General features: G+C 39.0%; 1 protein-coding gene across 2 annotated transcripts in view; it reads right to left on the bottom strand.

Moving 5' to 3' along the window:
• The window catches only part of DCP1A (decapping mRNA 1A), a 44,066-nt gene extending 19,805 nt beyond the window's left edge, over window positions 1-24,261 (bottom strand). The window contains exons 1-5 of one of the 2 annotated variants that reach the window (XM_026677394.2): window positions 23,953-24,261; window positions 16,536-16,576; window positions 15,988-16,115; window positions 9,317-9,383; window positions 4,309-4,432 (exon numbers count right to left, since the gene is read on the bottom strand). In XM_026677394.2, coding sequence (XP_026533179.2) covers window positions 4,309-4,432; window positions 9,317-9,383; window positions 15,988-16,115; window positions 16,536-16,576; window positions 23,953-24,087 — 495 coding nt within the window. In that variant the 5' untranslated portion in view covers window positions 24,088-24,261. The remainder of the gene's footprint in view (window positions 1-4,308; window positions 4,433-9,316; window positions 9,384-15,987; window positions 16,116-16,535; window positions 16,577-23,952) is intronic. The other variant, XM_026677387.2, reaches the window with a different exon arrangement.
• Between the last annotated feature and the right edge of the window lie 1,620 nt (window positions 24,262-25,881).

Here is a 25,881-nt window from a genome sequence, read left to right as displayed (position 1 = left end):
TTACAAAGTTCCATTTTATATAATTTAATTAATTGCCAAATTTTATCCTCTTGAGATATCTTAAATCCTTTTGTGGTTTTATTAATTGTCAATCCTAGATACTTTTTAATTTCACCTAAATGCTTTAATTTTATCCTTTTGGCTAATAATGAAATAATCTCAGTAGCTTCATTATTGGTCTTAGTAATCAAAGCAATATCATCTGTAAATAATAACAATGACACCGTTCCATTATTTTCTCTTTTAAACATACATGGATCTGCTAAACCAGATTTAAACCCTATATTGTTTAATTCTTTCACAATATATTGGTTCCATTCATAGCCAGATTGTTTCAATCCATATAAACTTTTCTTGAGTTTCCAACAATCATTGCTATTTACTTTATTATCATTTATACCAACTGGTTTTTTCAAATATATTGTATGCTGCAATGGTGCATGCAGATATGCAGTTTCTACGTCTAAATGGTTAACAATATAATTATTCTTAGCTGCCCATACTAGAGCTGCTCTTAAAGTTGTAGCCTTAAGATTTGGTGCAAATACCTCATCATAATCAAATACATTTTGGTTAAATCCTTGTGCTACTAACCTAGCTTTATAAGTTACTTTCCCATTATTTCCAATCTTTACTTTAAATATCCATTTGCACCCAATGGATTTTTCTCCTGGAGGTAATTTGGTTTCTTCATAAACCTTCATTTCCTTTAATGAATTTAACTCCTTTTCCATTGCCTTTTGCCAATTCACCTGATCCTTAGCAGGATACATCTTAAGTTCATCTATGCTAGTAGGAACTTTATTCACTTGGCAAACAATACTTGCCTGATACCTATCAGGAGGTCTGGTTATACGCGTTGTGCGTCTAGGTATAACAGGACTTACGGGTGGACTTTCCTTTATTTCCTGTTCTTCACTATCTATCTCTTCTTGATCAATTATTTCCTCTTGATCTGGTTCTATTTGCTCTTCATGGATTTCTTCTTTAATTGGACTTTTCTTATAACTAGTCTTTTCTTTCTGCCTCTTGTAGGGTTCTATAATAACATCATTATCTGAATCCTGCTCTAATCTATTCCATCCTATATGTTCTAGGAATTGTGCACTAGCACTGCAGTATACTCTAGATGTACCTGGTTCCCAGAATCTATAAGATCTATGGTTTGCTTGATATCCAACAACAATTAATTTTTTAGCTCTACGTTGTCCTTTGTGCCTGAGTTGTGTAGGGATATGCACCCATGCTGGTGCACCAAATGTGTGAATATAACTCAAATCAGGTTTCCTACCATGCCAAAGAGTGAATGGTAATTCACCTGTTGTTGAATTAACAACATTGTTTAATATGTGATTACCACACATTATAGCTTCTCCCCACAAATTGTCAGGTAATCCAGAATCAGATAACATTGTCCTTCCCATTGATTGCAGTGTTTGGCCTCTTCTCTCTATAAATGCATTATGTTGAGGCCTATATGGTGCAGACTTTTTATGTTGAATACCTGCCATTCTAAGTCTATTCTGGAATTTATTATTTGTAAATTCCGCACCATTATATAAGAGTTACTAATTTCTTTTTAGTTTTCCTCTGCAAATTTTAACCAATTAAAGAAATTTGTATACGTTTCAGTTTTTCTCTTCATTAAAAAACAGAAACCATACCTAGAATAGTGGTCCATTATGCTTAATATGTATCTAGCACCACCTACACTTGGCTTTTTAGGACCTATTATATCGGCAAATACTACCTCTAAAGGCTCTTTGGTAGTAAATCCATCAAATCTATTTGCCGGTATAACTTTGCTTTTGTTTTGATTACAAGCAGAACATTGCAAATACTTATTACAAGGTTTCAAACTTATTCCTTTAGATAGTTGAACAGTTCTCTTAATCATTTTAAAATTTAAATGACCTAACCTTCGGTGTAACAAGTGAATACATTCATTATGAGGTTTTTTATTTTCATAAACTGTGTTAGCCACCTCTAAACCATTATCATTTAACACATATAAGTCACCTCTTAACGTTGCAGTAATTTTCTTACCTTCTTTTTCAATTAAACAAGTATCTCCCTTAAAGGTAATTATGTATCCTAATCTAACCAACATTCTAACTGAAAGCAAATTAAATTTAAGTTGAGGTACATATAACATTTTTACGTTCTCATTTATATAAGAACAATGTGCAATACCTTCACCTTTTGCCTTCATTTTCCATCCGTTTGCCAATGAGATATGTTGTGAACTCATGGACATTTTTACTAATTTTTTGTTATCATTTGTAATACAGTGGGACGCACCACTGTCAACCACCCATAAATTATTTTTTACAACTCCATTACTATACATTGCTAACTCATAATTCTTATTTCTTCTTTGATGGCTTACAGCATTCTGGCTTGCATTCTTGCGCTTTGGTTTCTTGCAAAATCTTGCAAAATGTCCTCTCCCCCCACAATTAAAACACTTTTTAATTGCGAATGCAGTAGGAGATTCATTATTTTCCTTTTGAGGTTGCTCCCTCCTTAACTGATCTCTTTCAAGCCTTCTTCTGGCCTCTTCAATCAATCTGCCAGTGATATCAGTTAAAGTTAGGCTTTCTTTAGGCAATATTTCAAGGGAAGTTACGTAGTCATCAAAACTTTCGTCTAATGAAGATAGAATTATGTAGACCTGGTGTAGTTCAGAGAAAATTAACTCCTTCTCATGAAGTTCTTGGAAAATGCCTTTCATAGTATTCAAATGACTCAGCATATCACCATTCTTTTGGAGATACGTCCAGAAAAGCTTCCGTGTTAGATTTATGTGAGCACCAACGTTATCTCGGACATAAATCCTCCTCAGTTTTTGCCAACACCCAACAGCAGTTTGCTCTCTGTGTATATGAACAAGCTGTTGATCAGTTAATGTTAATCCTATGATGCAAAGTGCTTGTTCATTTTTCTGTTTAAATTCTTCTATCTTTTTACTATCTTCCTCATCTTCAGGATCCCATTCTTCTACGTTTGGTGGATTTTCAATTATGTTCCACAGACCTTCTCTTCGTAGAAGTAGACTACATTTCATAGACCATGAAACATAGTTTGTTCCATCCAGCTTGGATATAAGGGACAAACTCTGTAGACTGACTTGTGCCATGTTCCACTATATGGATATAAAACTATAATTGATAAAACACAGCTGTCTGTTTACTGTAACGTGTAACAACACAAAATCTCACTTTTTACATAAACCTGTTTTTATCCTAGTTAAACTGACTTTGCAGTCTCTCTGGGCCCATAACCAGTGTTAAGCCTGGATTCCCCAACGGGTGTTAAGGAAAACAAACTAAACAGAACGTGCAGCGAAGTCAGATAGGAAGACAGGTAAATGTATGAGATAAGTTTTCTAGTTAACACGCAGTAAAAATACAGATACGCTTGTGCTATCAAAAATTATAATTTATTCCATTTAAGAATTATAGCATAGTCATTATAAACAGTCCATTAGTCAAATACCAAATTCAGTCAAGTCTTGTCGAGGATACTCCAATTGCAAAGTCCGTGTGGAATAGCCAGTGTCAGTACACATATAATAAATCTGTCCAAAACCTATCTTCTCTCCGTTGAGAAATATCTTCAAAGTAATCCAACACTTCTTCTCCTCCCCGATCCAGCAAGAATGCAGTCTTCAATAAGCCAGCCAGTAAGAGCCAGAGAGTGCCTTGCTGCTTATATAGTACTTTTACAGCTGCACCCTTAATTACATTCCTTTAGCTTAAAGTCACATACACTTTATCTGACAAACCATGATTCATCATTTTATTATCTTTACCCAAAACAGTTAGGGTAAAACAATGTTATCCCTAACAATCATAACTCCCGATTCATTGGCTCATTAAGTGGCAAGTTGAGGAAATTCCAGGTCAGGAGTGCAGGGATGCTATAGTTGAATAGGTGAAATCCTTGTGTGGTGTGAGCTCAAAAGGGCCGGGGGAATGATGCCTGGGGTGCATGTGTGCAATTGCAGGGAGACTGTGTGTATGTACCTGTGTGTGTACAGGGAGGAGAATGAAAGAAGGCATGGGTGTGTGTGTGGGGGGGTTAGGGTTAAAATTTTGTTCACATGACCGGGAGGATAGCGCTGGAACTTCAAATACTGATTGTAAGTATTTCAGTAGCATTGCAACTTCAAACAGTTACTGAATGAATGGTCATAATTCAAGGACCCTTTCAAGCATATTTGTGGGTAATTATTTTGCTTTTAAATACATAAAATCCTAAAATCAGAATCTGGTCTTAAAATTATAACATGCAAAATTTTCTTACCCGTTCATATTCAACCTTTGCTTTACTAAGCAACTCTAGGATATCGGTGCAGCCATTAACCCGACTGACATGTTTTCTATCCTGAAATTGTTGCTGCGATCTCTGAGTTTCTTCCTGTACCACCCTATCACAAAAGAGAAGAAAAAACTTCTTATAAATACAAAATGGCCTTATAACCCACTGAGAATCATTTTGGATTGCAGTGGGACATAAATGGAATATGCTTGGGTAAGAATCTCAGCTCATAGTGTCTTTATAAAAAATAGATTATGATAGAAAGCTTGACAAAATATTTGTGGTTATTTTGAAAAAGGCCAACTCCATCTTGGATATAAAGATAAATCTAAAATACAATAGCAGATACCGTGTTTCTCATATAATAAGGCCAGGTCTTATTTTTTTTGAGCCCCGAAAAAATGGCTAGGACGTCTTTTCGGGGGTGAATTAATTTCTTCCCCCCCCGCGCACCCTCATCTAGGGCACCCCACGGGCAGCTGCGCCTCGCCACCAGCTACTCCTAATGGCCAATTGTGGCGGAGCATGGAGGGCTCCCTACCCCCCAAGCACGTTTGTTGCAGACCCGGGTCAGTGGGCGGGCGGCGGGGATGTACGCCAGCAGCGTTTCAGCTGCTTCTCAGGCCTCCATAGCTTCTACGGTTCCCACCGGTGCTGGCACTTCTCTCGCCAGCGCCGTCTCCAACAACAGCATCTGAGTCGCTCTCGCTTTTCCCCCGTCCCCATAACAACAGGAAAAAAAATATTTTGAGATACCTGGGAGCGCTGCGCGCTGCGTTTTGGTTTAATCCCGAACGGCTGGATGAGCGTGAGAAGAGCCGAGCGAGCATCTCTGCTGCTGCTACCCTTGGTGCTCCAGCCTCAGGCTCTGCAAGTTTCCAAAAGTCCCGGTGCGCAGCCCGTTCCTGCATTCCAAGCGCACCCAGGCCGAGCTGCAGCTGTCCCTCTCTCGCCAGCACCGTCTCCAACAACAGCGGCAGCAGCGACGGGAACCGTGGAAGTGTTTCAGCCGCTTCTCAGGTGGGGGAGCCGCCTCCGTAACTTCCACGGTTCCCGCCGCTGCTGCCACAGTTGTTGGAGATGGCGCTGGCGAGAGATGGACAGCTGCAGCTCAGCCTGGGCGCACTTGGAATGCAGGAACGTGCTGCACACCGGGACTTTTGGAAACTTGCAGAGCCCGAGACTGAAGCACCAAGGGTAGCAGCAGCAGAGACGCTCACTCAGCTCTTCTCACGCCCACCCAGCTGCTCGGGATTAAACCAAAACGCAGCGCACGGCGCTCCTAGGTACCTCAAAATGTTTTTTTCCTGTTATTACGGGGACGGGGGGGGAGCGGGAGCGACTCAGATGCTGTTGTTGGAGACAGCGCTGGCGAGAGAGGCACCAGCACCGGTGGGAATCGTAGAAGCTACGGAGGCCTGAGAAGCAGCTGAAACGCAGCCGGCGGCCATCCATGCCAACGCCGCCCGCCTGCTGACCTGGGTCTGCAGCAAAGGCCCTTGGTGGGGGTAGGGAGCGCTCCGCCATGATTGGCTGTTAGGAGAGACTGATGGCGAGGCGTAGCTGCCCGCAGGGTGCTTCCCCCCACCTTCCCTCCCCAATTTTGCATGTTTTAAAATAGGCCTAAATTTGAGGGGAGGGGCTTAACTTCATTTTATGCCTAGAAAACATGCTGGGTCTTCCTATTGCGGGGTGGTGTATTGTTGGAGAAACACGGTAGCATAGTGAGTGAGTTCGAAATAGTGACCAAATATACAGGCATATATAACTAAAAGCTTAAATTATTTATATTACAAGCAAGGAAAATGTTACTTGGAATGAACTTTCCAAATTAAATCTAATAACAATAACTATTAGCAATGCTTGATTAGGTACACACAGATCAAATCACTATTTTACTATACACTTATTGTAAAAGTTGTTAGGAGGAAAAATGAAAGAGAAACTGACAAAAACAGTTGTTTAAATATATTTATGTTAAAACTCAACTGTTCTCTCTCAACAGAGAGGGACACCATTCATCTCATCTTAGCCACTCTATCATCTCATTTACAATGCAGCCCAGTCCCAACAGGGTTCTGCTCTTCTTTGCATTCTGATTTAGGTGACCCTGATTTACATGACATAGCTTAATCCCTAGGTTGTTTCAAAACCCTCAGAATGTTAGGGACTGGCTGACTGCAGAGAGTATAAATCCCTTCTTTTCCACCAATTAGTTGGAACTAAAGCTTTTTGAATGACAAGTGAAACATCTTAAAGAAAAATCAGAAAGTCCAGTTGCCTTTAAAATAAAAACACCTTTGGAGCAAACATTACCTGGGTGAATGAGAATCTCCATGGACAGTTGTTTAAATTATTTTTGATTGAAAATAAATTTTTATTCCTTAAGATATTTTTTTTAAAAATCACATGATCACATAATGCTGAATGCCTGAATGTTTCCTGAGAATTCAAAGCCTCGTGACAATGCAGGAAAGTGCATTTTTGTATCTGGCATTTTTAAGACTAAGATGTTTCAAGTTATAATTTATATACCACAGTATACCGGCAGCTGGGCAAGTATGCGCAGGAGGAAGAGGAGAAAGTTTTTAAAAGTGAAAGTCTTCTTGGTCGATCCAGGACTCTAAGATATATTTAATTTAATTCCTGAAAATGATGGTTTTTTGGATGATTCTTTCCACAAGAGAAAATAAGCGGCAATTTTGAGGTGCTGAAAGGAAAGTTTACTCTCCCTCCCGACGGAATTAATAAATGGATATTGAGAAACCTGTTTTTTTTTCAGGTAAAACTAGCTTTTTGGGATAAGTCGGAAGGGAGAGGACAAAAAATATATTTATCTGGTTGGATTTTGTTGAAGGAGATGCCTTAAGGATTTGAAAACAGAAATAAAATCTTAATAAGGCTTCAAAACACAGATTTGAATTTTTGAATTTTCTTTTTTCCTTTGTCTGATACTACCCCTGGAAGAGAAAGGGGGAATTTTGGCTTGGCTTGGATTGATTGAGGATTGTGGACTTTGGGATTGTCTTATTTTTCTTTTGGAATATTTTGGTTGGTGTGAGAAGAAAGAGGGAAAAAAGAAAAGAAAAGATCTATAATGGCTTTTTCCTTTGAGGAACTGAGGGATGAATATGAGCAAACAAAAGCAGCCTGTAAAGATGGTATGGAAAAAGCTTTTCTATTTTTAGAAATGGCATTGGTTAACTATGAACAGACAATACAGATGGAAGTAGAAGAACAACAAGAAGAAGATGAAGACGCCATCTTTAATGAATCCCAAAATTCATCTAAGAAAGAAGGAAGGAAGAAAGCGAGGAAAATGAAGGACTTAAGATCTAAAAAAACATTTAAGAAAGAGAAAAATATGATGCAAAATAAATACAATGATAGCAAACAAGAGAAAATGGGAATACAACAGAGAAGGGATGCCAGCAAGACAGAGGTTAGAAGAAGGGGGGTAGGAAGATTTGGTGGGGGAAGAAAGAAAGGGGAAAGGCAGAGAAAAGCCACAAAGTTTTAAAATTAGATGGGAAAAGAGGAATCTTTTTTAGGGATAATGGGTAAAGCATAAATTTTCTTAAAAAAGATTTTGCAAGGTACATAAGATGGTATTGCAACATTTGTATTAGAAATAGAAAATTAGAATGGCTTAAGAGTTAATAAGAAATTAAAATGTTGAAATGTTTAATAAGGATTGATTTTTAAAATGTAATAAAATATTGAAGGGAAAGGCAATGAGAATGCTATAAGATTTATTATTTAGATTTATTATTTAACTACGTATTTAGGAGGATATTATGTATTTAAACATTTTTGATTTTTTACTGTTTTTATTGTTACTAAAAGTAAAAATTAGTAGATAGAATGTACCAAGCAGAATCAAACTGGGTATTAGGTGTTATTTTAAATGTTAATCTAATTAATTTAGGGAGAGGATAGAAAGGCATCATACTCTGATTAGTGATTTCAGGAGAAATTCTTTTTTTTTTTTTTTCATTATAAGGAATGAGATAGAGGGATAATAAAGGATGGGCAAAAGATACAAATATAATGATTTAAATTAAGATGGATTGAATAAGATAGAATTATGAAGAGTGAAATGTGTGGAGAAGTTTATATAGAAGATACAGAATGGTAAACAAAATAGGTAATGATCTGTAAGATGAGCATGAATATAATTAAAGCCCATATAAAGAGAGGTACCTGGGGCCAAGTTACTTTACTAAAAGATTTATTATATGTATGTTTGTGTCTGTTTATGTCTTTGAGAGTATTGGTGAAACCTTGTAGAAACATAGAAAGAGAGTGACGATAATCAAGTCAGAAAGAAATAGATGAAATAATATAGAAATGTATTGTATAAGATAAGGTTTTATCTGACTTGTTAAATTTATAATGGAAAAAGGTTCAAATATGTAATGGTTGATGATGATTTGTTTGTTTTTGAAATTAATAAAACTTGCTTAAAAAAAAAAAAAGATATTTTTTTTAAAAATCACATGATCACATAATGCTGAATGCCTGAATGTTTCCTGAGAATTCAAAGCCTCGTGACAATGCAGGAAAGTGCATTTTTGTATCTGGCATTTTTAAGACTAAGATGTTTCAAGTTATAATTTATATACCACTCCATTTCCAGAGTCTATGAGAGTTACAGTAAAATTACATTAAGCTTAAAAACATCAATATAATTGTAAACACTCAATCAGTGCTACCCCTCATTGTGATTTTAAATTATCTCCAGCAGATATAAAACCATACCTTAATTCCAAATGTGGAATCAAAATTACAAATTGATTATGTCTTCCAAACATTAAGTCACAATATATTTTTGTCATAATGTATTATATTAAGTCATAATGTGCCTTTAGAAGGTAGGCGAGAAGAAAAAAAATCATGCAAAAATCAATTTTGCAGTGAGATGCTATAAAGCTAAAAATAACCTGAGCATGTTTATTCCTTCAATCTATATATTAAAAAATTAGGTACTTACTTAGACATGAGTTTTGCTATTCGATGACAGTCATTCTTATCATAAAACCAGATACTGTAAATTAACACTGGAAGATATTTTAAAGAAGTGGTTATTTTTTTTAATTACAGAGGACATGCAAATAAAAATGTAAAGCAGCAGAATGAATAGATTGCAATTTACTTAAAATCATTATGCAAAACTAAGTACTGCTATATGTAGTTTTCAATGTTAAGAATCAATACCATAACATAATACAGGTAACTCTTGCTTAACAACCAAAATTGGGATCTGCAACTCCATCACCATGTGCTGCATTCAATATAAAGCAAAAAATCATGTGACAAACCTATGATATCACTTCCCATTTGGTCCTTAAAGGAGCCACCATGGTTGTTAAGCAAAACACCAAATGACCAGAGCTTACAATTTTACTTCTGTGTTCTCCATTAATTCTGCTGGTTGCAGGCCAGTTGCAAAGCACTCAAATGGCAATAATATGACTGCAGGACGCTGCAATTAGTGTAAATGTGAGGTTTGATTGCATAGCTTGTTTTTTTTTTTACATCATCGTAATTTTTAACATTGCTAAATGAGCAGTTCGTAAGCAAGGACTATCTGTATCATAATACAGGATTAATATTTATATGACATTCATTACAAGCTAAAGTTGTATAAAGCATTTCAAGCTCAAATTATTCAATTCCAGTTTTGTTGTTTGACACAGATTATTCAAACTTTCCCAGAAAAATTCTGATGCTTGTTTTATGTCAAAAATGCAGGAATTAAAAAAGGAAAAATTTAAATTTAAAAAGATTAAAATCTTTTAATAAAAAATAAATTTATATCATTCTAGCTCAATAAGGGCCATACTGATGACATGGATATTTCCAACTAATGTTCTTTGTGAATGTCAGTCCCAGGGCCCCATTGCAAAAGATGGACAGTTATTTGAATATTGCCACATTTACAGTAAATATCCTTGTCCTCTGGGAGAAACCCCTATTATTCCATGTGGCCTTTAATTCTAGCCAAACCAGTATGCAATCTATTTAAACATCTCCAAACCGTCCAGGCAACTCCTCAAGATGTTCTATCCCATTATGAAGATGTTTAACTTTTAGCACTATTTTCATAATTCCTGAAGAATTTTAAATTCAAAGCAGATCATTATGAGCAAAAAAAAATTATGGGAAAGCCAGAACAGTGTTGCAATATTTCTGGTAAAGCTTGAACAGTTGTTTTTAAACTCAGAATGGAGTATTTCAAATGCAAAATGGTTCACATTCAAAATGCTTACACACCACTTTTAACAATTATTACAACCAAGAAAAATCCTTATTCTTGAATTACAAAAAGACTGTTATCTCCAAAATGTGACAAGTTAGCAATATATCAGAAGAAATAAACACTTGAATTGGTAAAGAATCCAAAATATAGTGCTGTAATTACACTATGGATGTAACTATGCATTGCTGTTTAGAAGCCAATTAACAATTTAAATGAAATTCTGTAATTCTTCTGTAATTCTTCTCACCCTTAAATTCTGTAATTCTTCTCACCCTTATCTGATAAATTTTCAGAAAGTTTAGTTGGATTTACTTCCAAGTAAACATACACAGTACTACAAAAATTAACTCCCAAACATGATTAATATTATGAACTCAAAAGAATAGTTTCCCTAAAGTTTAAAAACTGTCATTCATTCTACCTATTGTCAAACAATAAAAAGAGAAAAATATAAAGCATAACCGGTAAATGAAGATGGGTTAAAAAAAATGTAGGGACTGAAGAAAAAGGATGAATGAAACAAAGGGCAGGAAGAAAAACATAACTTGGGAGGGACAGGTGATTCAGATGCAAAACCAGAGAGGCATAAAAATATGGTGGCCAAGCCAAATATATTTTTAAAAAACCCAAAGTATACCTAATAAATAAAATAAAGCTCACCAAATATATATAATTATCACACTGCAATATCTGGGTCATAACCCTAGTTTCAATCACTTTTTTAGAGAAGACAACTTATCCCACTGAACCATGAGCTATACTTCCAACTAAGCATACAAAAAACTATATACACTGCTTAAAAAAATTAAGGGAACACAAAAATAAGACATCCTAGATCTGAATGAATGAAATATTCTTATTAAATACTTTGTTCATTACATAGTTGAATGTGCTGACAGCAAAATCACACAAAAATTATCAATGGAAATCAAATTTAGCAACCCATGGAGGTCTGGATTTGGAATTACACTCAAAATTAAAGTGGAAAAAAACACTACAGGCTGATCCAACTTTGATGTAATGTCCTGAAAACCAGTCAAAATGAGGCTCAGTAGTGTGTGTGGCATCCACATGCCTGTATGACCTCCCTACAACGCCTGGGCATGCTCCTGATAAGGTGGCGGATGGTCTCCTGAGGGATCTCCTCCCACACCTGGACTAAAGCATCCCCCAACTCCTGGACAGTCTGTGGTGCAATGTGGCATTGGTGGATGGAGCGAAACATGATGTCCTAGATGTGCTCAATTGGATTCAGGTCTGGAGAACGGGCGGGCCAGTCCATAGCATCAATGCCTTCGTCTTGCAGGAACTGCTGACACAATCCAGCCACATGAGGTCTACCATTGTCTTGCATTAGGAGGAACCTAGGGCCAACCGCACCAGCATATGGTCTCACAAGGGGTCTGAGGATCTCATCTCGGTACCTAAAGGCAGTCAGGCTACCTCTGGCGAGCACATGGAGGGGCTGTGCAGCCCCCTAAAGAAATGCCACCCCACACCATTACTGACCCACTGCCAAACCGGTCATGCTGGAGAATGTTGCAGGCAGCAGAACGTTCTCCACGGCGTCTCCAGACCCTGTCACGTCTGTCACATGTGCTCAGTGTGAACCTGCTTTCATCTGTGAAGAGCACAGGGCGCCAGTGGCGAATTTACCAATCTTGGTGTTCTCTGGCAAATGCCAAACGTCCTGCACGGTGTTGGGCTGTAAGCACAACCCCCACCTGTGGACGTCGGGCCCTCATACCACCCTCATGGAGTCGGTTTCTGACTGTTTGAGCAACCACATGCACATTTGTGGCCCGCTGGAGGTCATTTTGCAGGGCTTTGGCAGTGCTCCTCCTGTCCCTCCTTACACAAAGGCGGAGGTAACGGTCCTGATGCTGGGTTGTTGCCCTCCTATGGCCTTCTCCACGTCTCCTGATGTACTGGCCTGTCTCCTGGTAGCGCCTCCATGCTCTATGCGCTGACAAACACAGCAAACCTTGCCACAACTCACATTGATGTGCCATCCTGGATGAGCTGCACTACCTGAGGCACTTGTGTGGGTTGTAGACTCCGTCTCATGCTACCACTAGAGTGAAAGCACCGTCAGCATTCAAAAGTGACCAAACCATCAGCCAGAAAGCATAGGAACTGAGAAGTGGTCTGTGGTCACCACCTGCAGAACCACTCCTTTATTGGGGATGTCTTGCTAACTGCCTATGCTTTCCACCTGTTGTCTATTCCATTTGCACAACAGCATGTGAAATTGATTGTCAATCAGTGTTGCTACCTAAGTGGACAGTTTGATTTCACAGAAGTGTGATTGACTTGGAGTTACATTGTGTTGTTTAAGTGTTCCCTTTATTTTTTTGAGCAGTGTATTATTTAATAGTCTGATTGTCTGGGCTTTGGGACAGCAATATTATGGTATTGATCAGGGTTCCTACAGCTAGTTTCCCCCTGCATCCCAGAAAGCCTTCCTAGGTGCAATGGTTCAGAAGAGGGGATTGCCATGCAATATATGAAGTCAGTATAGGATCTGCTTAAAATCCTGAGAGTTCTTTGAAAATCCTGTAAGAGCAATAGTGCATATTGCCCCCAACAATCTGGGTCCTCATTTTACTCACCTCGGAAGTATGGAAGGCTGAGTCAATCTAGAGCCTGATGAGATTTGAACTGCCAAATTGCAGGCAGCCAGCAGTCAGCAGAAGTAGCCTGCAGTACTGCACTCTAACCACTGCGCCACCATAACCCATTAGTTGCAGAAAGTTGTCTTTCTTATGGATTTGGAGGTATTAGTTAAATTGGGATTCTGTAAGATTCCTGAAATACAATGTTTCTTCATACTTGGGATTACTTTTAATTTATCCATGGCTATCTTTTCTTGCTTGCCAGTTTGGAGTTAATTCAGATCATTTGGGGGATGATGCTTAATCTTGTAATTCCTGTGATATGAAAAAGCAATATATATCCAAGTGCAACAACTAACACCTTAGACTATCTCTTCCTAGGACTGTAGAATAATGATCTACAAAGATGAAAATGTGTTGGTAAATCCACCACCTGAAAGAGATGCAACTTCAATATGTGAAGCCACCTATTCAAGGACACCTAACAGAAAAGCTCATCTGGCTCAACTCTTAAGAAGACTAGAACTATCTGGTTTAACTAATCCAACTTCAATCAGAAGCTGAACAAAGGCTAATCTGGAGTTTATAAAATCCCTGCGCGTTTCAGTAGGATTCTACTGACCAATGGGCAAGAGCAGACAATAAGGAAAAACCTTTTTAGTCTGATTTTGGCCACCAGAACCATAATATTTTTGCTCTCTTACAAATATCTTCTTTTGAAGCAGAAATGAATGTACTGACTGGAAGGTAAAGGTATCAGAATATGGAACCCCAAATTCTCTAGATGCCATTTCAAGCATTTCAGTATGAAGAATACTTAATCTAGAGGTATAAGCATGATGAAATAAAGCATACGTATGTCTAAACTGGATATCAAAGCCAAGAGCTAATGGGTTTGTCCTGAACATAGTTATCAAAAAAAGACAAGAGATAAATACTTTGCATTAGATTGCAGTGACGGCTGCTGACACATTAGTAAAGTGCATTACACGATTGTACATATTTGACTGCTCTCAATTTAAACTCCATTATAAAAATGCTAATGCAATTCCATTGTTTCTGTCCACAGAAATAGCAAAGCAGTCCCACTCCTTATCTTGGCTGAAAATGCTTAAGATAGCTACCAATTCATTTGTCTTCTGCAATGAAACATATGATGTCCTACCAACATTGACAATCTCCTGATAAGATCACTTTATTGTCTTTTTTTTCTTGTGAGCACACTGGCCCACATTAAAAATGAAATTCTGTTGCTTGCTCTCAAGAGAACACCTACATATCACACATATACACATGCTATATACATAAATATATACCTGCACTCATACACACACACAATATACATATACATGTATGTATGTATATGTGTGTGTGTGTGTGTGTGTGTATAAATAAAAATAAAAATCACAATAGTGGAACTTTTGAATATGTACTGGAAAGAGGAAACTTGAGAGTTCACAAAGTTAGTGCTACATGGAACAAAACTGTGACTGAATCTAGATGTTCTGCTTCGGATACCACGAAGCCCCTTCCCAGAAGGTAACAAGGAAAACAAGTCATGAAAAGGATGTGTACTATCCCAAACAATGCTGCAACTCTGCTCAAGCATCGCTTATGCGCTTTGTCCTGGATAGAAGGAAGAAAATTATCTTTTCTGCCATCCTCACCACTCTCTGCACCGCCTTCCTGTCTGAAGCACTAATGTTCTCGATCATCCTTCTATAGAAAGTGGTAAGGACAGCGGAAGGAAGATGAACTTTTCTCATGTGATGCAGAAAATGCAGGCGCTGCTGTGCAACTTCACCAGCATCTCACTGTTGAGTGACCAAGCTAGCTTACCTGTTAACTGCATACCCAGAAACCTGATGCTGCTAATCACGTCCACAGGTGAATCATTAATACATAGAGATGTGTGGCTGTGGCTGCCTTTTCCGAAATCAACAACGAACTCTAGTTTTTCCTACATTTAAAATGATGCTGTTTTTGTTACATCAGTACATACTCTGTTGTTTCTATATATCCAGAGTCACAGGGGCATTCTCTCTTTTTTCCTGTTGGCCTCCAAGGACAGCTGAGGGAAGGGCATGACATTGAGCCAAAGTAAAGGCTTTCCATTGTAATACTTTCAAAGCTCTTAATTTTTCGTTGTATTTTCCTTAACTAATTGCATCCATTCAACCCAAACTGAATGTTAACTAGTTCTCATTGTATGTCAGGCATGAATAACCAGACCCACACATATAAGTTCAAATTAGCTATTTTATTATTCTAGAACTATTTCACAGGAATCTCCCCAGACTGGCAGCTTTTGCCTGGGAAAGACTAGATAAGGCTCAAAGGCATTAGGGGAAGTGAGGAGGGGGGGAATTAGACCTTGCCCTCTTGTGTTAGACTAGTGATGAGTTCTGACTAATTTCCTGTTTGAATCCTCCTCCCAACAGGGATAATCGCTCTCCAAAATCATGTCACACATGAACAATAAAATCCTGATTCAGCATATCTTTTGGAAGAAAGACAGTTCATAAATATAAATGTTTGTTTAACATTAATTAATGTCATTTGCATAAATTTGCATCACAATTATCACTGTAATTACATAGATTACATCAATTGTTTGGGCACATTTCATACTTAGCGGCATTTGTGAAGTCAAACTTTGTGCATCTAAATCCAAAATCCTTTAAATAAAGGTTGTTAAACTGAGATTTTACTATGCTTAAATAGGAAAAAATTTCTAAACTTCTGAAAATAGTATTTCCTAAATAATATAGTCAAGGGCATACTTACGGTTGGCATTTCTGTAGAGAAGAAAAGGTTCATGAAGTTGAAACTCCAAGTCTTTGTTTACGGGCTCAACCAAGTTGTGCATGTTCAATCGATTTACAATCGTAAAACCATGGTAAGGTGAAGCAGACCTATTATTTCAAGGGAAACAAACTATGGATTAACTGATCTGCAAAAGCAGAAGAAAGCTTTACAGTGCCATTGAAGAGTAAGTTGAAAAATGAGGAAAAGACAGAGAGCAAGATAATTAGCAATACTCTGCATTAGCACAATCCTTGAGACTTTCTGCAGGAGACTATGGAGTGCTTTGTGCAAACAGAAGCACATTTCAAAGTTTCTACACAAAATTTTAAAAATGCCTATTACCAAACAGAACAAATACAGACACAGCATCATTTCAACACATTATACAAACCACAGCATTGATTAAGAATAATGCAATATTGTTTAATTGCTCTAAGTAAATACAATATTAGATCAGCAAGAGACAAATGTCACAGAATGTTCTACTATACTGTTAATCCAATTATTCCTGAAAGTTATTTCATTACCTTTTATACACAAATAAGGTACCTTCTATGTCAGTCTTCTCCTATAACAAAGAGAAACAATAACAACAAATTAATTCAAGGTCATTGATGCATTCCTACATTAAATAAGAAATTATAAGTATGACATAATGAATGGGATTGATCAAATTCAACAGTAGAGGATAGAACTGTTATCCCTTAGTCCAAAAGTTCACACTGATAACAATTCATTCATACCTTCATTAGAAATAATTTCAAAAATATTGACTGCATAATAGTAGACTCCTCTGAAAATATATCATTTAAAAGTTTATAATTACAGTCTTCAAATTAATGATATAAAGACATCGATTTTGCAACAGTAAGACTTTTTAAAAATAAATAAAACTACATCATTTATTGGTCTAGCAATTTCTTCAAGCATATTCGTAAAAGAAACTGGGTTATTTTCTAATATTAATCATACCACCAATAACAAAGTTAAATATGTAAACTTTTTTGTTTGTTTCCAAGTAAAGTCACCATAAAATGCTAACAATGATGGATTACAAATTTAAAGGTTTCTATTATACAATGTTGTATCACAGAGCATTAAATTTTCATACTAAAATCTGACACATGAAAAAGAATATATGCTTTCAACATCAAGACTTCAGTTCAAATGTGAGTGACCACACTATATTGCTCTAATTTTATTCACTGCAGGGACAAGGTGTATAGGTAGAAATGATGAAGGTACAAAAATTAAGAAGTCAAGGGTCTGAAAAATGTAGGTGTACAACTAAGAGACCATCAACAATATTTTATTGTTTGTATGTTAGATGATTTTCTGCTTTTTATGAGCATCAAAAGCAACTTCAAAGAAAGCAATAATTCTATCAAGTCACTATCAGCTTCTGGTAATGATGTCAACATAGTTTGTTTATTTTCTTGGCAACAAACACTATGAAAGACATTTGTCATTGTATTCTCCCATTTTTAAAAAAATTTGATTAAAAATTTGATAACCTATATGTCCTATTCTCCCATTTAAGCACTAAACAGATCTCATCTTGCTTAGCACTTCTGAGACTGGGCTAGCCAAAGTCTGCTAGGTAGGATTCAAATTGAAATTAGTCAGCAGGAAAATTGAAGAAGAAGAATCTCTAAGAATCCAGAACTAAAATATTTCCACTATTACAGTAAAAGTTCGTGATTTCCAACATCAAGAAGTTGCAGTACAAAAACACCTCAGTTGATAACCCTTCAAATAACCTTTAGTCCCAGATCAGTTTTAATGAGGCTATTCTTGTTCAAATAAGGCAGTCTTGATAGAGATAAAGCAGAGATTTTAATGGCATAATTTAAAATAATTGGGAACTAGACTGCATACAGATTTGATAAATAAAAATGTTCTATTCATACAACTAAATGAAGACAAACATTCCATTTTTAAAATAAAATATTTACATATTGACATTATTTCCATATAAACATACTTTGTTCAGAGCAACAGTATAGAAAAGGAAACAAACCTGCAGCATTTAAGTTTGCCAAACCAGCTACACCAAACTGATTTACAACACTATCAATTATGGGATTTTAATAATTACGTTTCAATAATTTTGGCAAATAATTTTGATTTGGACAACTCCTGAGAGTGCCTTGGGAGACCCTGTAGGAATCCTGAAACTACATTTTAAGAAACACTACTCTAGATGAATAAGAAAAAGTTAGCTAATAAATTGCACTAAATTTAATTCATTTTTTCAGTGTGAGCTATTTAAATTCAATGTACAGGTAGTCCTCAACTTACATTTCATTTAGTGACAGTTCAAAATTACAACAGCAACGGAAAAGTGAGTTATGATATTTTTCACACTTACAACCATTACAGCAACCCCATGGTCATGTGATCAAAATTCAGACATTTGGCAACTGACTCATATTTATGAAGGTTGCAGTGTCCTGGGGTTATGTGATCACCTTTTGCAATCTTCTTACAAGCAAAGTAAATAGGAAAGCCAGGTTCATGTAACAATCGTGTCACCAATTAAACAACTGCAGTGATTCATTTAGCAACTGTGGCAGGAAAGGTCATAACATGGAACAAAATTCACTTAACAAATGCCTCACTTAGCAACAAAAAATTTGGGCTCAATTGTAGTCATAAGTTGAGGACTACCTGTATTCCTTTTTCAGCATGTGCTATATTTGAGCTCAATGTATTCCTTTTTCAGTATATGCTATTTAAGTTTAATTTTTTTTCTCTGATGTTAAGTTTCTCTATGTTTATTTTATTTCATTGAAAATTTCTTTAGACTAGAAATTATTCAAATTAGAAACAAAACAGTATCGTCTTTTGATGTGTCAGAGACTTCTGATTTTTATCCCCTACTTTATATCTTTTAACTTGTTTGTAATCTGAAAGCTCTGTATCAGGGCTGTCAAACCTGAGGCTCGGATGCATCCAGTGGTGGTATTCGACCGGTTCTGCCCGGTTTTGGAGAACCAGTAGCGGCGATGAGCAGTGGAGACCGAACCGGTTCTCTTCGCTGCTCTCTGTTTGGCCCACCTGCCCGCCCGGGCTCCCATACTCACTTTTATGGCCAGAATTCAAAGCGCAGCTGCTTTGCACGGCGCAGAATAGCGCCGCGGCAGCTGCTGCAGCGACCAACATCATGCAGGCTTGCAGGAGGCAAGTTAGAACGCCTCTGCGTCTGCGCAAAGTGTGCATGCGCGCAAAGTGCGGCCACCAAGCCACGCCCACTGAACCGGTGGCAACTTTATTTGAATACCACCACTGGATGCATCATGCACTGGCTACACCCACACCAAGTTTAGCGAAGGGGGAAAAAGTCCTAATTATATTTTATTTATTTCATCTTATTTCAAAATCATTATGTTTGTATCTTTTGTCCGTTGTTTTCCAATCATCTATTTATCTCTTCTCTTTAGCAAAGAATTTCCCCTGTAATCACTTTTAAGGTGTGATGCCTTTCCCTAAAGTAACACTTAAAATAATACATAATTTCTATCCTGATTCTGCTTAGTACATTCTACATATTGTATTTTGAAAAAAAAGAATAATAAACTTATAATATAGTTAAGTATGTAATTTCCATTCTAATTCTAATTAATAGTATAACTAAGCATTAATCATTTTACACATTCTCTTTAATATTTTATTAAATATTGAAATCTATCATTATAAAACATTTTAATATTTTAATATTTTGTTAAATCTTATAATATTCCAATAGACTATTTCAAATGCAAATACTACAATACTATCTTATGTACTCTTGCAGAATCTTTCTTAAATTATACACTGTCCTTTATCCTTTATCTCTAAAAAGATATCTTGTTTCAGACCGTGGCTTTTTTTCCCTTTTTCCCTCCCTTTCTTCTCCAGTCTGATCTTTTGCCCCCCCTCCTAACCTCCACCTTTTAGCTTCCCCTCTCTGTTGTAATTCTTTCAATTGCTTTCTAACATTATACCTTTTTTTTCACCTTATTTTTCTTTTTCTTGGTTGTTTTATTGAATCTTAAATTCTCATTTTTCCTTCCTCTCTTCCTATTTTCTTTCTTAATCGAACTTTTTTGTCCATTAAAAATGGCTTCCTTTTCTTCTTCTTCTTCTCGTTCTCCTTCTTCCTCAAGTATTTGCTGGTACGTAGAAACTGCCATTTCTAAAAAGTGGAAGACAGCTCCCAATGAATTCTTGCCATTTTGTTCTCTTTCTTTTAATTTTTCATATTCCATTTTTAGTTGATCCACAGATGGTGCCATTGTAAATTTTTAAGAACCCAGATGTTTTTAATCTTAAAGTAATTTGCAAATGTCAAAGTTATCAAACAATCCAAACAGACAGAAATTATTTCCTTCTTCTCTTTGCAACTTTTCCTCCTGGGGCAAAATCCCAAATATATTTTAAAGCCGTATTACAATTAGTTGTTGGTCTTATAATCTTCAAAGCGTCTCCTCCAACAAGTTTTTAAAGATTTTTTTAGTCCTCTCCTTCCCACTTATAACAAAGAGCTTGTTTTTACCTCAAAGCAGCAGGTTTTTCTGTGCTCATTTGCTTTCTCCGTAAGGAAGGGGAGTGAACTTTCCTTCAGCACTTTCGCCACCCGTAACAAACTTCTTTCGGAAACAAATGTATCAATCCGACAGTCAGGCTTCCAGGGTGTTTTAAAAGTAACTTAATGTCCCGGTTCAGCCAAGAAAACTTCTCCTTCTGTCTTCCTCCTGCACAGTCTTATCCGGTTGAAGATTCCTTTGTGGCTGCCATTTCTGACAGCCGCTCCACCACCTCAGGAAAAAGGAGTCTAGCCAGATGGGGAAAGGGGGTGCGATATCCCCAGACTCCTGCCCGGATCTCCTCTGTCTTCCGCTGCCTCTTCGGGGCAGCGAGAACCCCCAAATCCAGTTGGATCGGGGGTACCTCAGCGGTGAGCGCAGCAGGGACCCGCAGAGAAGCGGATTCCTGCCGCCGCCGAAGCCTTGCAACCGGAAGTTCCCGGAAAAAGTCCAGATACATAACGTGATGCCGTCGTGACGATGTGAGCTTTACACCCCTGCTCTATATAATACTCTATTCTACATAAGTAAATTTAAAGTTTTTAAAAAGACTTCTTATATTACCTCTGTTTCTTTCTTTTAAGTTAAATTTGATTTTATTTTTATTTACCTCATAAAAGATCAGGTCATCTTCCTACAAAGGACTGGGGAAGGAAGTGATTTCCCCAGCTATGTATCTCAATGCTATGGGGCACTATACAATTTATTTCATTCCCTGCCCCATTTAATTTGCCACAAAACAAAATCAAATTGTAGGAACACCACAAAACACGATTACAGAGAGAACACTAGGGCAGGGTGGGCAAACTTTTGGCTCGGGGCCACATTCACTTTTAAAATTTGACAGACGGGCCGGGTCAGCACAAGATTTTTGGGAATCGCCCCCTTCCCCTCCTCCTTCCCCTCCCTCGGAGGCCCCTGAGTCAGGAGTTACTGCTGCCGGCACGGCTCCACGCGGCTCCAGTCCCACGTTGCCTCGGGAAGGGAAAGGCAAAAAGGAAGAGCCGCGGCGGTGCTTTGCAACGGCAGCAGTGGCACCGGAGGTTCAGGCTCAGCGGCTCCTGGTTTTGCCTTTCCTTCCCAAGGCAACGCGGGACTGGAGCCGCGCGAGCTGCGCCGGCGGTAGCAACTCCTGACAGCCCCAGCCGGACACCTGAGCAGAGCCCGGGCAGAACTGCCTGTTGCTGCTGCGGCGCTGCTGCGGGCGTCTGGCTGCCCAAGTAAAGAACCGCACCAGCTCAGGGCAACTGTGAGGAGCAAGAGGGGAGAGGCAGAGAAGGAGGCAGAGAAGGAGGAGAGCACCTGGCCAGTTGGGGAGGCTTCTTGTGCTGCGAAGAGGCGGCTAATGATCTCCGGCCACTCTGCTTCTCCAACATCCGGCTGCCCTGTTCTGTGCGCCGGCTGCTCGGACTTGCTGGGCCTGACACAGAACAGGGTGGCGCCGGATGTTGGAGAAGCAGAGTGGAGCCGGAGATCATTAGCCGCCTCTTTCGCAGCACAAGAAGAACAGGGTGGTGCCGGACCATTGGAGAAGCGGAGCAAAGCCGGAGATTAGTAGCTGCCTCTTTCGGGCGCAGAAAGCTTCCCCAACCAGCGGCTGGTCTCCTCCTCCTCGGCCATACAGAACAAACAGGCAGAGAAGGAGGAGAGCAGCTGGTCAGTTGGGGAGGCTTCTTGTGCTGCGAAAGAGGCGGCTAACGATCTCGGCTCGCTCTGCTTCTCCAACATCCGGCACCGCCCTGTTCTGTGCGCCGGCTGCTCGGACTTGCTGGGCCTGACACAGAACAGGGCGGCGCCGGATGTTGGAGAAGCAGAGCGGAGCCAGAGATCATTAGCCGCCTCTTTCGCAGCACAAGAAGAACAGGGTGGTGCCGGACCATTGGAGAAGCGGAGCAAAGCCGGAGATTAGTAGCTGCCTCTTTCGGCGCAGAAAGCTTCCCCAACCAGCCGGCTGGTCTCCTCCTTCTCTGCCTGTTTGTTCTGTATGGCTGAGGAGGAGGAGACCAGCTGAGAAGCACGCTGCTAGGCGGGGGCCACGTGGCGCAGGGCAACACGCCACCGCCCAGCCCTGGTGAGGGAAAGCAGTGGGCGTTCCCCGGGCGGTGGCCTTGGCCCCGCTACCAGGGAAGCGGCTGCCCAGCTCCGTGTTGTGTGTGCAATTTTTTGGCGCGCGGCACGGGGTCTCTTTTGGCCGGCCCCAATTTTTTTTTCAGAGGGGAATTTTTTTTCTTCAGAGGCGGGCCGTATTAAAATGACCAGATGTGTCCCGCGGGCCGTAGTTTGCCCACCCCTGCACTAGGGGAAGTGCTTCCCTGAAAGATAGGTGGTGGCAACTGGCTTACCAAACTACTGTACTAAGTCAGGGAGAGTAGTTAGGAGGTGTAGATTTCAGCAGCTTTCTGAGAGGTTTATCAACTTTTCACCCTATATAGAGCAATATCAGGTAGACCAGATTAAGAAACCTATACCATATAGGTCAGGCCTACTTTTATTGTAAAGTTACATTTGAGATATTTTTAACATTTCTGTATGCCATAAATAAGCAGACGAAGTACATATCAAAATTCCACACTTTTAGCCACGGTATTTGCACACAGCTTACATTTTGAAAGATTTTCACATTTGGCATCCATACTGAATAATGTACAGATTGAATAATCCATAGGTCGAAATCCCAAAGGTGCTTTTTCCAAGAGGCAACTGGCCTTTGTTTTTTCTTTGAAGACCTTTGGCTTCTCACGCAAGAAGCTTCTTCAGCTATGACTGAATGGTGGAGCTGAAGAAGCTTCTTGGATGAGAAGCGAAAGGTCTTCTAAGAAAAACCAGAAAGTCCAATTGCCCCTTGAATAAAAGCACCTTTGGGACAACCATGACCTGGACGACTACAAGATCGAAAGCCCAGGAGCAGCCATTTCGTTTATCTGCGAACAGGCCAACTACACCCATCACTCCTGAGGTAGTCAAGACATGATTGCTGTTAGTTGCTACACCACCGCAGCTCAGATTTAATCTCATCTGAACCCGTGGAGTACCTGAAAGGCAGCGGTGGCTGTTACGCAGGACCCCAAATTACCTGAGTAGGGAGCCCACCGTCCTGCGAGGAAGGGGCGAGGAAGGGGCGGAACAACAAACGGAGGCGACCAGTTGCCTCAAGAAAGTGGGTGTGTTTCGGAGAGCTCGGTGCCGCAGGGACGGGGCGAGAAAGAGTCGCCCTCCTTCCCTTCGGCCAACCCAGCAAGACGCTCGCTCCGTCGAGGAAGGGCAAGAAAGCGGAGGCGCCCCACGAACCACTAAGGCGCACCGTGGGAAGCGGTGTCGGAAGCCACGCAAATATTCATCAAGACCCTCCGCCCCGCTCGGCCTGGAGGCCACTCACCCATTCGTTGGCCTTTGGACTGAAGCGATAAAGGGCCACCTGGCCGGTCACGTCGGCGATGCTGGTGATGTAGGGATCGTGCTGCTTTAAGGCCGCTAGGCTCATCTCTTGCCCCGCTTTATTCAGAGACTCCATTTTGGATCCGGGATCTCGGCAACAGCGGAGAAAGGAAGGAAGAGAAAAAGAACAGGGGAGCGGAAACCGAGGGGAACGCAGTGATATTCCGCTCTGCGTGCAATCTTCCTCCTCCGCCGACCGGGAATTTCTACCCCGGACTTTCCGTTCCGCCTTTGGGGAGGGGCTTGGAGTGTCGGAGAAGTCGCTGCCGTGTTTTCGTCTCTCCTCGTTTTATCGTTCGCGATCTTTTCTCAGCAGCAAATTGGAATTGACGTTTTTTAAAAAAAAGTTTGGAAGACTGTTTACTTGCTACTGGCTACTTTATAACCAGAACATGTTCTGAACTTCGGTCTAAAGAAGAGCTGAAAAAGCTTCATGGATGAAAAGCGAAAGTCTTCAATGTAAAACGAAGTCCAGTTGCCTCTTTGAAAAAAAGCCCCTTTGTGGGACAACCATAACCTGGATGACTGAGAATCTCCATAGACATCTGGTGCTACAGTTAAAGATACTGTCACATTTTCTTCAAAAGTCGACTTTTAATTCGACTTTTAATTCTAATTTAATTAACTTTTAATTCTTAAGATAGTTTTAATATAGTTTGTTTTTAACACGCGTTGTTTTTGTTGGCTTACAAATATTTAAAAGGAAGGTGGAAATAAGTACAATATTCAGTATTGTACTAAATACAATTAGAAAAACTTACAGATACAGAGCATCAATGGATCTTAATCAGCAATTAATATTTTGGAAGTGTAACCAAATGCTTTTAATAGGCAATAAGAGGAAAAGAAGAAGTCTGTAGATACTAGACACTCCAGTGTGACAAGAATGGTTTTTAGGACATTCTCTGAGTTAATGTATTACTCCTATCAAAAGGGACTATATTCTTCATTTTTTAACTTATATCCAATTAAAAGTCTTAAGTGAGAGTTTACAAATTTATCTAAATTGGAGTGGGATGGTACTTTTATTACTTGGCAACTTACATATATACCAAGGAAGACTTGAAAAGTTAACATTCTGAACACACACCAATAAAGATGTGCAAATTGTCTGACGTCAGTTGTTACCTTGGAAGGTGTCAGTCTGTCATCAGAACTATCCAGATCTCAAAGCAGGTCATTCTGAAGGTGTTGTACTGGAAATAGTATGACCTTGAAAGACAGTACATTTGCTACTGAAGTTGAAAAATTGGTCAATAACAAACTCATTTAGTTTTGTTAATATATTTTCTTCCTATAAATTGTAGTAGAAAACTTATCCTTCTTTCCTGTCCATTTCAATGGTTTATATTTTTATGTGCTGTAGAAATACATAGACAATGACAATAGCTAAAATTTCCACTAAGATTGGGGAAGACTGGATGTTATCCACTCAAGCTGCCATTATTGGAATTCTGACAAGTGAAGTTCCAACATTTCTAGAAGCATCAAGTTGTAAAAGGCTGCCATAAACTTATTATGTATTTAAAACATTTCAGAACCATTGATTCCATTAAATTGAGTAAAGGAACACAGAAGCTGGAAATTTGGTTTCCTGACCCTGATAATACAATGGATCCAGGATTATCCTGTTTAGTCTGGTGTGACAATATTGCTTAGTCAGATTTTAAGACATTTCCAGGTACTAAATTTAGAAGGACTACAAACTACATAAAAACTGGGTTCATATAGTACTGTGGAAAGGGAACTTCACAAGGACAGTGGTGTCACCCAAGCAGGAAAAGCCCAAAGGGAACATGAAGCCAGCCATAAAACAAACTTGCATAGGAAAAGAAATCAAATAAAAGGTATTAAAGACAAAAGCCCAAAT

Source organism: Notechis scutatus, chromosome 2 (assembly GCF_049901735.1).
Source record: "Notechis scutatus isolate UNSWTSFEM ecotype Mainland chromosome 2, rNotScu1.2, whole genome shotgun sequence".
In the NCBI taxonomy this organism is placed as follows: Eukaryota; Metazoa; Chordata; class Lepidosauria; order Squamata; family Elapidae; genus Notechis; species Notechis scutatus.
Note: the sequence above shows the minus strand (reverse complement) of the source record. Positions and strands in the feature narration are given on the sequence as shown.